At 34.9% G+C, this 13,243-nt stretch overlaps 3 protein-coding genes across 3 annotated transcripts in view; 1 reads left to right on the top strand and 2 right to left on the bottom strand.

The window, feature by feature from the left end:
• The window catches only part of LOC132911989 (uncharacterized), a 74,388-nt gene extending 69,115 nt beyond the window's left edge, over positions 1-5,273 (bottom strand). The window contains exon 1 of the mRNA XM_060969052.1: positions 4,931-5,273. Coding sequence (XP_060825035.1) covers positions 4,931-5,054 — 124 coding nt within the window. The 5' untranslated portion in view covers positions 5,055-5,273. The remainder of the gene's footprint in view (positions 1-4,930) is intronic.
• A 310-nt stretch (positions 5,274-5,583) lies between these two features.
• On the top strand, positions 5,584-8,836 carry LOC132911993 (cilia- and flagella-associated protein 206-like). The gene is made up of 13 exons (XM_060969057.1): positions 5,584-5,840; positions 5,936-6,101; positions 6,173-6,353; positions 6,424-6,593; positions 6,669-6,882; positions 6,950-7,079; positions 7,156-7,263; positions 7,327-7,429; positions 7,513-7,580; positions 7,673-7,821; positions 7,893-7,991; positions 8,059-8,194; positions 8,255-8,836. The coding sequence occupies exons 1-13, from the start codon at positions 5,748-5,750 to the stop codon at positions 8,480-8,482; spliced, it is 1,845 nt and encodes a 614-aa protein (XP_060825040.1). The 5' UTR covers positions 5,584-5,747; the 3' UTR covers positions 8,483-8,836.
• Positions 8,574-12,697, bottom strand: LOC132911991 (uncharacterized). Its single transcript, XM_060969055.1, has 5 exons — positions 12,542-12,697; positions 11,143-11,233; positions 10,517-10,809; positions 10,187-10,440; positions 8,574-10,107 (listed from the first exon to the last, which is right to left on the bottom strand). The coding sequence occupies exons 1-5, from the start codon at positions 12,582-12,584 to the stop codon at positions 9,991-9,993; spliced, it is 798 nt and encodes a 265-aa protein (XP_060825038.1). The 5' UTR covers positions 12,585-12,697; the 3' UTR covers positions 8,574-9,990.
• Positions 12,698-13,243: the final 546 nt, after the last annotated feature.

The raw sequence follows: 13,243 nt of genomic DNA on the forward strand, positions 1-13,243 counted from the left end.
CAAAGTGAATCATCGACATGGCCCAATATACTCATTTTCCCCGGCGAGAACGCATGATTAATTATTACTGCGCGTAGAAGCAAGAATTCGGTATTGTTCTCCTATTTATTCACGGTTTTCGCATTCGTTGATACACATCGATTATCAACGTGCGTTCAATACTGTATTCTCTCCGATTTCGTGGAAACGAGTAAACAAATTATTTATCCACTGCAAACATTCAAAGCCAAATGACAATACCTATCAGGTAAACACTACAGGTTAATTACGTTCAGCTAATTTCATAGCCTGTCTTGCATATATAAATTAATATTTCTAGTAATATTTTACAAGACAGAAGTTATTAACGTTAATGAAATCTTGATTAAAGTCTTTCTATATAAACAACAGAATTATAAAATTGAAAATAAAACAAATGAATTTTACAAAGAAATTTCACAAATTATTGGTTATGGGAATTAATCCATAAAAAGAAATTATCATGTCGTTTTAATTTCGACATTTCGGATGTTCTTCTTTCAAACAGAATGTAAAAGCTATGGCGATCTTGAATGAACGCTGACCCGACAGAGATAAGACTTTTTAATCACCAACTGTTCCAACCGTAAACTCATTCTTAATTACAGTCTTCTTGCAAATTGGCAGATACGTGTCTGTTAACAAAGGCAAGAGAACAACGACAATGGAACTACGCAATTGCGAGTCTTTTCCTTCATTCCATCCAGAGAACACGTGCGCGAATGTTTCTCGATATAACGGAGAAACTCGTGTTCGTGGTTTACAGTTAGACGACATTGCTTTTTTCGCATATCAGAGTTAATCATCGGCGTTGATTAACTCTGGTACGTGTAAACCGGTATGGATCCTAATATCGGTCGCCGGGAACAGGAAACGCACGATCGGCATACGAAAAACGATTTCAGAATTCTACAGTGCTATTCAAAAGTATATGGACACTTACTTTTTGACAGAGTGTAAGAAAGATGCAGGGCGATTTTTATTCTATTGGGGTCGTCGTAAAATATATAAAAATAAAGTTACAAACGGAATCTGCAAGTGTTAGACTGCACCGCCTTTGTCACTTAAGAAAACAATTTTACAATCTGCTGCTTTCTTAATAATAAAAATAATAAGAGGTATATTAATTTCTCGTATTCCCTCGATTGATTTCTTGTTTAAATTTTTAGACAAGATATTAAGTTGTAATACTTGTAATATATTGTCACGAAGACCTTTAACAGGAAGTCTAATTGTACAAATACGGTCTAAAGATATACAGTAAGTAGAGCTTTTAAAGAAAAGACTTGAGACAAATAATGAAAATTGGGAAAAATTATTAAATCACATAATTACCATATGTTTTAGTAATATTCATATCGTTAATCCAAATCGACCAAAGTTTCTACATATTTATGAACAGTAGTATACGTCGTGAGTGCCGAGAGTACGAGAGAACCCATAAATCGACTGGTTGGAGAGTAAGCGGAGTCACCGATAAGCGGAAGTCGCGGTGAATCGACCTTCCCCGTTAGACGCCGCTTATATTTATGATCAACCACTTAAATGAACGTCGCGCCGCACTGATACAATCCGTATGCATATACTATGTCGTTTGACGATCATGGAAATTGCGTTAATTCGTTCCAAGTAAATATAGAATGATTCTATTCATGAATCACTCTCGCTTGACTCGATCGTAGCGTTGTGGTCATAGTAATCGTTCGTTCTACTTAACCCCTAACTCTCGCATTTTTGAATCGCAGCAAGTTCTTTAAGAATGAACAAAGACAAGAGCAAAGACAAGCGACTTCTGATTAAACGTAATCGAAAATCGAATGAAAAGGAGAGATTAATCAGTAGAAGATCACAGATTCGCAAATACGATTCAATGAGTTTCTCAAACTCGTTTGAATTACTTCGATTGGAAAGCGGAACGATGGATTGAGAAACAGACGATGAGACGTTCTTTCTATTATTTGTCACGCATCGCTAATCTCTGAAATCTGAGTATTAGCGAATCAAAGAAACGCATAATTATTTCGACTACCATTTGTGAGTATATTTGGTAAGTTTGTATTAGTTTTTAATAGTACTGAATTTTTCCAAATTTTCAAATCAAATGCAAATTAATCATTTTGCTAAAAAGGTGTATAACGAAATTTCTTATAAATTTCCAATTAAATGATTGCTTGTTATAGAAAAAGATTCTTAGTCTAATTCGTAGTTTGAAAAATCGAGCAATCTACAGGCAAGGAGTTTTTCGAACAAAATACCATTTAATATTAGAAATTACGATTAAAATCAATTCCATTGCGCTATAGTATTCTACCATGCGTAACTATAGCAATAATAAAGATTAGAATAATTAAGTAAATCTTTTTTCCATAAGCTTGTCAAAGAGAAGCAGTGTGCGGATACTTTTAAACGACAGTGTAACAGAAAGAAAGAGTTTATACTGCAAGTTCCTATTTTCGAAACCGACGCTGAAAAATATTTTCGCGTCAGGAGAAACGAAAATCACGGTGACTCGAACTTCTTGCAGATAATGTGGGCAACGCAAGCCAAAAAGTACGAGATGGTATACACGTACACACCTCGTCAACTCGAAGAACCACTCGACCATGTCGACGCCTTGAAGGAGGATGGATTAATCATCGATTAGAGGCAAACGATCGGGTTGACTTTGAGTGTAGCTGAAGCTCGTCTCGCCCAATGAATCATACGAACACACCGGACGTCCCAGACATCCGTCCACTACCTACGAACTTTCTCTGTCTTTATTGACTTTTCATTCGAGTCAATGTTCCATGGTTATCATTTGCATCGATATTCTACTATGCAGCAGTTATTTTATTCCAACATTCGATAAACAAGCTTCGTAATACTATACTTATTGATGGTACTCGGTTAATTAGCCTACATTAAAGAGCAATTATGAACGTAACTACGTAAAAGAGGGATGTATATTGTTTAACGTTTCACGATGCATACACAAAGTAATATGTACGTTCAATCTTCGTTAATCTCGTTTGATGCTGTAAACGTTCTGTAATAATAGTATACGTGTACATTTTTACATTGGTTTCAATTTTCACCAATACTATTATGACATCATGTGTCTCGTTATAGTGTTAATGAAATTTCAAAAAACTTTTTTATAACACATACGGTATGAATGTAGAGGAATGAAAACAACAGGCTATAGATCGATAAAAGTTTCACGAATGGACAGGATTACCGCGGAAAGCCTACAGCTACTGATGAGCCGACCGACTATAGGCACACTTTCAAGGATTTTCTACGAGTACCTTCACGGACTAGTGAGCGTTCCGAGAAGGACGAGAAAATAACGAACACACGACGCAAGATCGTGCGCCGCCACGAATAATTAAACCGTTGTTAGTGCTACTGCTTTCTTCGCCTATCCGCAGCCTGTTTTTGTGTACCGTTTGTGTTTAGGAAACGTAACGCAAAAAATATTGTTTTGTCAGGAAAACCAGGACGAGGTTTTTCGAGAGGGCTCAACGGATTCGTTAGCATACATTGTTTCACGGAAGCAGCGAGCCTGTAACTCGCAGAAACAACCTCTTGCAACGAGTCAACCGTTTACTCTCTTATACATGGCCTCGACGCGACGGTGCATTTCATAGCGTTCGTTTTTTATCCTAATATAACGCGAAATGCTTCTTAAATCGGTCGGTTGCAACTGAAAGATTTAATTCACTTATGTTTGTTAAACTATTGATAATAATGACCAAATCTTCCAGTCCAACTTTCGAGATCTCAGTTTCAAATATTGATTCTTTAGATTTCAAATCTGAAATCTAAAGTTAGACTAATACGAATATTAATATTTATAATATTTCAACCCATGCTAGATAGCGAATCGAAGAAGAAAATGAGACGTCTCATATTTTGTTATAGAGAGGTATGTTATTATTCCAGAGTTATGTATATATTATATATTATTATATGCATCTTATCCTGATAAATAATTAAACCGAATATCCTATAAATTGTCGGTACGATCGGGAGTATTATCTGTTTAGGTATATGGTTTGCTCGTAAATCTTCATCGATCCGTCTAACGTCACCTAGCTTATCCTTCTTCCGAAACATAACGAAGATTTTCTTCGCCTGTTTTTCTGGCCGCTATAATTTTGTACGTTTCTTTGTTGCTAATATCAATTATTATAATATATAATACGATAATACGTTAACTTGATTGCATTTTATCGGGAGAATATCGAATAATAAGGATACGCGTTCGCATTAATGTATACGTTAAAATACACTATATTCGCATTAGCAAGGTTTGCATTGTTTGGCCACTCGAAAGCTACCACCCTGCGCGCTTTACAATATGCGCATACGTTAAATATACACAAGCCTCTCCATCAACTTTATTTAAAAAATGAACGTCAACTTCGACTAAACATTCGACGATCGAAACAATTCTCGACCTACCTTTCGTATTTTACTTCGATAGCTTTTGTCTCGACGATACGAACTAGAAGAAGCATTTGTCTGATCCACAATGAAACGTGTGTATCGAAGCAGTGTAACTTCAATACATATAGGTATGTCTATGTATAGGCATAAACGTGCATATATGATAATCAATCGAATTAAACGGTACGCGACTGTCACATAAAAATATTACAAATACATATCCTGTACAATTTGCATGCTTAATTACAATTCAGATACAAATGTTTACAAGATTTAGTGAGTAACTGCAGGCAAGAACGTGATAACTTTTTAGCTCTTAAAGACATAAAGTAATCCAAACAAACAAAGCTAGAGGGAGGTTGGAATAATCGCGCCATTGAAAACTACAGGACACACGACGGTTACTTCGACTGACTGTTTGTTTTGTTTTGTTTTTTTTTTTTTTTTTTACAAAGATGAGAGAATTTTAACGACTTACCATGGCTCTCGGTGTATACGTCAGGTAGAATCGCGAGTAGTACCAAAACCAGCACTAATTTGCACTGCACCGTCGCACCACTGACGGTACATAGCGAATTCGAGCACCAGATATCACTCAACATGTTTCTTGGGCAGCGAATCGCAATGCACAATGCTTACGCGAACGTCATGACAACCGGTAATCACGTTTTTGCGTTCCGTGCTCTATCTGCTTTCGTGACGCACACACCACACCGTACTGGCCACCCAACCCGACTGCTCCGTCGGTTTGGACTGTTGCGACACCTCTGACGAAGCTTTGGCCCCCACCTCGTCCGTTTATCGAGCCATCGAAGTTTACGAACGTCTACGAACGTCGCCGAACTCGAAGCGCGCCGATTACAGCCGCATTTAAATCGTGCATTACATTCAGTATGTTTTCATTGTATTTTTTTCTCTCCTTTTCCGCTTTAATAATTATTATTCACGAGTTCGTTCTTTTGACCTCTGCAAATATGAATTGCTAACCAATTAACAGTAGAAGTACGCAGGAACTAATAAACTATTATAAATCACAAAAATATAATAAAAGTCGTTTTATCTTCAGTCCAATGATCAAGGTAGAAAAGCTAAAAAAATTCAGTTCTTCGATACGAAATTTCTAAAAAAAGAAAGACATTTCTTTTTATAGATAAAATAGTAATCGTGCACTAAGCTTTGAATGTAAAAGGTCGTGTTTGGGATATCGATCAAACTTTAGAAAGCAAACCAATATAGTCGGTCGACGGCAACTTAAAATATTAATTCATATGATCAGTTGTATTTAGATTTTAATCATGGAAAATTTGCGAAGGGAATTAATAAGTAGTATAATGATCGCGTGTCAAGAACACGAGGTAGACGTGACTGAAGATTTTATTTCCTTTTTGGTATGTATCTTTTATGCGAGAAATTTCAATATTAAATTAACCTAAATAATTATTAATTTGACACAAGACATGGCTTTTTTCCTACATGTTTACAGCTCACTTTGTTTCAATTAAATCCTATATATGAAATTAAGATAGACGATGAAGAAAATAATGAGAAAATTATTCAAGCGATAGTTGAAAAAATATGCGATCAAGAAAAACCAAGTTTAACGATATTAAAAAGTCAATTATATTTTGCGAAGCACTATCATGATAGAGGTGAAAATAAACTTTAAGAATGCAAAATGATCAATATAGGACAATGAAATATGTATATTTAATTTGTATAGACGAGACTGTTAAGCGCCATAGGTTGCGATTACATCAAAAAACTGGACCATTAGTGGCGGAAATTTGTCAGACTGAGAAATTATCGAATAAACAGGAGTCAGAAAAGTTATACCATAAGATGTTGGTGGTTATTACTTTCTTAAGTGGTCTTGGAAATCCTACTGTATCTTCTGTACTCAAGTAACAATATTAAAACACGTTCTCATGATACTGGTTATTATTAATTGGAGGTAAAAGTTTACTTTTTTAGAGAAGTATCGGTGGCACTGCAAAGCGTTTTTCAACCTTCGGAATTAGAACAGTATGTAAAGATGTCTAAACGTGAGAAGGAAGAACAGCTAATGGAATTAATGTGCATAGTTGCAGGAATACGTTTATTTAATAGAGATAACCAACGCGGAGGCGAAGGCATCGACGATTGTGAGTCTTTGGCGACTAATAGAACGATTGCTACATTATGGAAAAACAGATCATTAATGTAAAATATCTGTTTAGTGCCAGCTATTTTGCAAAAAGCTACTAAAAAAACGCGCGAATGTATTATGGAATTTTTGGAACGTCTAATGACAAAAATATATAAATTCACTGCAGCCATCGAAAAAATATGTTTCATTAGAGAATTAATACCATTTGGCGTTTATACAATTGAGAATGTGAATTGGGCAGCCGAAATGTTAACTGCATGTCGGCAACAAGAAATTTACGTCAGGTGTGTCGTTTAAGATTTGTTAATATTAATTTGATAATAATTTCAAAAACTAACCTGTTTGTTATAGAAAACTGTTAAGCGATGTAGAGCGAAGCGAAAAAGAAATACAAAATTATATGGAACGTCTTCAAGGACGTCTGTTTAAGCTTCATGATACCGTGAGATATAGGACTGCTATTCCTACTGTTCAAGTATATGTAAGAAATTATACTGTACATCTCTTGCATGATTTTTCATTTTAAAAACATTACGTCTTATCCGTGAATTCTTCAGCCACAGTTTATCGACTTAGCAGATATATGGATGGGACTTCAAGATGAGGTGATTATATTAAGTGGCATAAATAACTTTTTCTGGGAACTTCAAACTCTGAGTACAAAGGTAATTGTTTTATATATATAATTATATATGTATATGAGCTGCAACGAACCAAACATTCAATAGACCGTGAATGCATACAACGAACCGCTATTGACCGATATGCTGTCTAACGAAGAAGTCCTCACAGATGCTGAAAGACTGGAGCAATCAATGGGTGAACCAATAAGTAATAAGATGAATTGCAAATTAACATTGTAACATTGGTTAGACATAGAAAGCTACAAATTAAATTATAAATTCCTTTTTCAGGGGAATGCGGTGAGTGCACTATCTATCACCCTAATGAAACTAAGGATTTTGAAAATATAAATTTAGAGGTAAAATTATGCGTAAGATATACTATGTAAACTAGATATGCTAAATGACTGATTGTACAAAACATTTCCTAGGTTAATAAATTTATCATCAGTTTCTAGGATTTTGCGCGTGGAAGTTCGTTAGTGAACACGGAGCATTGATCCCGGGAAATCCGAATAACGGTATTATTAAATGGAGAGGAAAATACTACGTATTTTGCTCGATTTTAGCAGCCCAACAATTCGGACAAGATCCTGATAGGTATCTTCATCAAAATATAAAAACATAAGTGTATCGAAATAAATAAATGGATAAATAATAAGTTTTCACAGGTACATTTATGAGGCTCTTGATTACATACGCAATCACGTTGAATATGTGTATTTGTTTCAAGTACACGATGATGTTCGAGCTCTACAAACACAAGAAGTGTTAGTATTTAAAATATTTAAAAAGAAACACATTGAAATTATTAAAACATAAATATTAATTAACAAGGTTGTCGGAAGAAGGACCTCAATTAAAAACTTGTCAACATCAAATGGTTCAAACAGATTTGCATATACTTCCACCTTCCATTGACAAAAATTATTCTTCGAATCTTTGGGAACTAAGAAACAGAGCATTGCATTTAGTAAGTACTGTTAATAAACAGTATAAAGGGGAGGGGAAGATTTCATTCTCTTCTTTCTAGGCAACTATAAGCCGATGCACAACACGCAGTACGCAAACATATAAATCCAATTTCCGATACGGTATTTACGTACAAGCAGCTCCGCCCCGAAATAAAGAAGTTCAAACGAGGAGAGATAATTATATGAACACAAAGAAACTCTTAACTTATATCTTTGGCTTGCGGGGGAGGCGCGATGATAATCAACACGTACTATCTTTCTTAGAAGACGAACTCGAACATTTATAAATATGTATTCAATTTTATATTAGTTTAAAGGACGAATTGGATAGGATTGTTCGAGGACATCTACGATAGAATGAAGCTACAAAGGGCACTCTAAAAAAAAATGAAAGCAATATCTTTTAATGACGTTTTCAAATACATTTACGAAATATCAGGGCATAACCTGTACTTTTCTTCATTTAAAAAACAAACTGATATTATAACTTGTTATTCTGTGTACACGTTCATCTTTATCTTCACTGTAGTGTTTTCATTATCGTCAATTGTTTGCAATGATTTCTTTGTGGCTTCCATTAATTTAGGCCAGCATTCATTAATTTATATTCAAAATACACAAATTTTTCCATACAACGAGGTGTGAATATCCACACTAGGATTAATTCTACACCTCGTATCATCAACCTATCTTATTTTCTACAATTCAACATTGCATAATGCTGCACATACTGTGACTTTTAATATGCATGCATTGTACCTTCACTGAATACATTATTTTACCATTAAATCTTAAGAGTTAGGTCAATTTTTTACACCAAGAAACCTATATTACGACAATAATTATTAATTACATGATAATACAATTAAATTTCGCTTAGTAATAATTTCAGTGTATAATATAACAATTATACAGAAGAGGTACAGGATGTTGATTTTTCGCATTATCTTTCTCTTAATTTTTTTCGCACTTTTTTTTTAGCCTTACCACATATCATTACTCCTCTCTCTCTCTCTTTGTTGACAGAACTGTTTATCTCTCTGTTACATCCATTGCAGAAAAGTAATCAACATTAAAAATAAAAAGATGAAAATATTGTGTGATACTCGGGCGGAAATTTTCGATTAAAAGAAAATCCAAATAAATACAAACGCAATAATTGCTATTATAATCCTTTGTATTTAATTTTCTTCAGATATTGACTGTCACGTAATAAAATAAAAAAGAATTTAAAGTAGTTCTCGCTACTTTATACTGCCACAACGGCACACCGTATTTTCATACTTGGTGAAAGGGACTGTTTACAAGAACCACCAGGTAAACGATAGAACATTAACTCTGAATACATTGACTTAAAACCAGCTTATTGACTATCGGCCATTTTAATGTTTTCCACATTTCGAAATCATCCGCACGTCCATGGTACTGACCCTTCCTTTTTATACCGTTATATCATTGACCAAATCTACTTGGATTCCTACCTGTGGGTCATCATTTGCATACACATTTTGGGCAGCTTTTAACAATGTTAACGAGCCACATCTTTCATAATGCCCATAAATTAAGATGCTACATTGCGAACATTCAATAAGACAAAGCAGCTACCATGGACAACAGAATTCATCGGAATGATGTAAACATGGCTAAAGTCTTAAGTCGCAAGAAATATGTTTGTGTTTGTATGTATGTATATTTATGTATGTATCGTGTGAGAAAGATGGAGAGATGCACTTTGCATCCTGGAATACGTTATACAATGTTTATAACCTGTCAGATTTCGTGGTTCAAGGATGATTTAATCTACAAAGTGATTTTTGAGGTACTTCATCATACCAAAAGTTCTAAAACGTTTTACTCCAATTACTTTCAGTAATTCATCATCGCAAATTGCATATTGCTTATTCTTAGGATCCTATAAAATAAGAAAGTGTATTAGAATACTAGAAACAAAGTATGTCATAAAAAAAGGCCATACGAAAAGTAACACTTACATAAAGATTCCTTTCTTTGATGATACTCCAAATCTTCTTTACGACTTCGTGTCGTGCCATTTGTTCAGCACCAACAACTGCAGAAAGCTCAGGAGATAGTGTGATAGCACGAGTATAACCACCCTTACCTCCAACACCTTTACCACCACCTCCACCTTTCTTCGCTCCTCCACCTTGGGCTTTCTTAACCTTACCCCAATCTTCATCACTATCACTATCACTACCCTTCTTCTTTCCTTTCTTGCCAGGTTTATCTATTAAAAATATACCAAGTTATAACTATAGAACAATGAACATGTACATATGCAGAAAATTTTGTGATATACCTACTTTTTTTAGGGGTAGCTTTTGGTTTTTTTGGATTATATTCCTCATCACTAGCATCATCATCGCTTGCACTTTCTTCATCATCAGAAGATCCTTTTTTACGCTTATTCATTGCTTTCTTTGCAGGACTTCTTTTGGCTGGTTTCTTTTCTTCCTCTTCCTCTTCTTCCTCTGACCCTTCTTCTTCCTCCTCCTCTCCATCTTCGGATTCTTCACTAGCAGTCTTCTTCTTTTTCTTTGCTCCATCTTGTTTTTCTTGCAAACACTCCATAACTAAAGTATCTACTTCCTTTTTCCTATACATGAAGTTATTATACAATCCACATTAAACACAAAATAAAACATACTAATAAAAATATATTTAATTTCAAAGAAAATGTTGAAGGAGGAACGAGGTAAAAACTTAAGAGAACAGTTTCACACAGAGATCCTTCTTTTCATTTAGGATACACATAAACTCACACTTGAATTATTTTAATTGCAAGAGTGCCTGTGGTATCCAAACAATATATGTATATATTTATAAATTTTAATAAATATCTTTGAAAATTTGATTCCTTTATTATAAATATGACTAATAAAAGACATTTATGCTAAATATTGACGATACATTTTAAATGAGTTCTTACCTTTCGGTGAGGTCTATGTCAAGTTTTCCTTCAATCTGTAGCCTTACTTTTTTAGCAGACATGGTAGTAAGATCCGCATCCTTAAGGATAGCTAAACATAAAAATGCAAATGTTGCATTGTATGTAAAAAATTGTTTTGATAACTCAAATATTCAAAATTTAAAAAAAGGTAGGCAAATTTATTTATACAGACTTTACTTTCAATCTACTCTTTATATTTTATACATTATTCATGAACAGTTAAGTATGTGAAATTTTATAAAATATAACAAATAATAGTTTTATTAATAAAAGATCAATTATCGTAATGCTACTAATTATTTAAATAACCTAAAAATTTTTAATGCGGCGTATTTCATGAAAGTTAGGGTAACGTATTGTAGTTTCCCGCGTCGGAGCTAGTAAATATTGAACGAAAATGGCAACCATTCATTGTGCCGGTTGCTGATTCTCTATATCATAGAGAAAAAAAATTTCTGAAAGTTAACTTTATCACGAAAATGTAATAAATTGGTTGTATTTCTAAAACTGCTTTCTTTACATCGGCTGATCGATCGTAGAATACATTGGACCTTGGAATAATGGAAAATAGCTAAAAGGTTCGAGTGTATCGGTGGCGTGATTTACAATTCCGGCGGAAATTTATTAGCAAAAATTTAAGGCGATAAACAGCTAAAGTAAAAGAGATTCAGAGTAAAAAAAAGGCATTAACAAATATCAATGGACATTGTGTCCATTTTGAGGCGGCGGGAAAAGGTAAAAGCTATCGAGTAAATATGACAACGGAATACGTTGTAACAGCAACTATAACAAGCGAGTAAAATTCGAGGAACGAGGCTATATTTGGCCTGGCAAAATAAAAAATAAAAGCAGGATCCGTTGAAATATTCTAGAAAATGAGGGCACGGTCCATGCTGAGATCGCTTTTCACGGTGCAAAAGACGTTGAGACAAGAGAAAGAGCGAGATATGAAGCATGCGATGGCTTCAGGCGCGCGCCACCACAGTCAGACGCGTCATACAGTATACTATAGGATAGGATAGGGAAAGCTATCATTTTCTAGAAAACCAAGGAAGAATCCAAATTTTCCCAAGACATCGAAAAATTTTAGAAAAATTTTAATAGTAGATTACACGAAATGGTTCGGAGATGCAATATTCTAATAAAGCTGTACGTAAGTGGAAATACGATGAATCGTGGTTGTAATGGCCGGCGTGGGGCACGCCACTTCGTCACATCGTGCGCGCTAAAGTCGTCACGTCGCAAGAGCAAAGAGCCCGATTTTCTACATATTCCTAGTCGCAAACGTACCAATAACTTGCACCACGAATGATTACTAACTTAATTTTATCATATTTGTAGACTAGAGTATGGTAAATCAAAGGATATTGCCACTTACCGGTGATTTCTTTACGAAGCTCTTCGTTCGAAATATCAGCCATGGTATACCTTCTCGCTGTGCGTTCTGCTGCCAACTGAACCTATGCCGGCTGCGGACTCCCGTAGCGTCCGTTGGTACAGTCACCCTATACAGTGAGTCGAAAATACGTTACCTTTGCAGAACTTCAAAGACAGATATCTCGGCAGGGATACGTTAAAAACGAATACTATATACACCAAATCGTGTTAGTTTTTTGCGAGCTACAAGTTTCTCATGACGCCCCACTCGTAATTTTGCGATCGAATGATCCTATTTTGACGTTCCGCCAATACGTTTGTAAAAACATTTTGGTTGTAACTGTACTTCAAGCGACCGCTCGTGGCTGCCGGTGGCGTCTACAGTACAGTCGACTCGTATACCTAGTACTATTTCACTTCCAGAAAATATATTCTCAATAACCTATAACAATGCAACCTGACATTTTGGGAAGATGTTGTGTATACCAAACCGGATCAATTTTTGTCTCTTTATAATTTCTTATAACGCCCAATGGCTAATAATGTATATAATTTAATAGACCGAAATATGATTTTTCTCAATCCTTCGGACTGTTTTATCGAAATGGACTGTACAAAGCGACTACTTCGAGATTCATAGCGTCAGGCATATAGTCGCATCATATGACAATCAGTATACATTCTACCGATATGTCATAAAAAC

Source organism: Bombus pascuorum, chromosome 11 (assembly GCF_905332965.1).
Source record: "Bombus pascuorum chromosome 11, iyBomPasc1.1, whole genome shotgun sequence".
Taxonomy (NCBI): Eukaryota; Metazoa; Arthropoda; class Insecta; order Hymenoptera; family Apidae; genus Bombus; species Bombus pascuorum.

Excerpts from the sequence above, each read along its gene's own strand:
- LOC132911993 (XM_060969057.1), top strand. The coding sequence starts at position 5,748 with ATGGAAAATTTGCGAAGGGAATTAATAAGTAGTATAATGATCGCGTGT. Across the intron at positions 6,594-6,668 it reads AGGCGAAGGCATCGACGATT|TGCCAGCTATTTTGCAAAAA; the intron begins GTGAGTCTTTGG and ends ATATCTGTTTAG. Across the intron at positions 7,822-7,892 it reads TTCGGACAAGATCCTGATAG|GTACATTTATGAGGCTCTTG; the intron begins GTATCTTCATCA and ends AAGTTTTCACAG.
- LOC132911991 (XM_060969055.1), bottom strand. The coding sequence starts at position 12,584 with ATGGCTGATATTTCGAACGAAGAGCTTCGTAAAGAAATCACCG. Across the intron at positions 11,234-12,541 it reads GCTTCGTAAAGAAATCACCG|CTATCCTTAAGGATGCGGAT; the intron begins GTAAGTGGCAAT and ends TTTTATGTTTAG. Across the intron at positions 10,810-11,142 it reads GACATAGACCTCACCGAAAG|GAAAAAGGAAGTAGATACTT; the intron begins GTAAGAACTCAT and ends CTTCATGTATAG.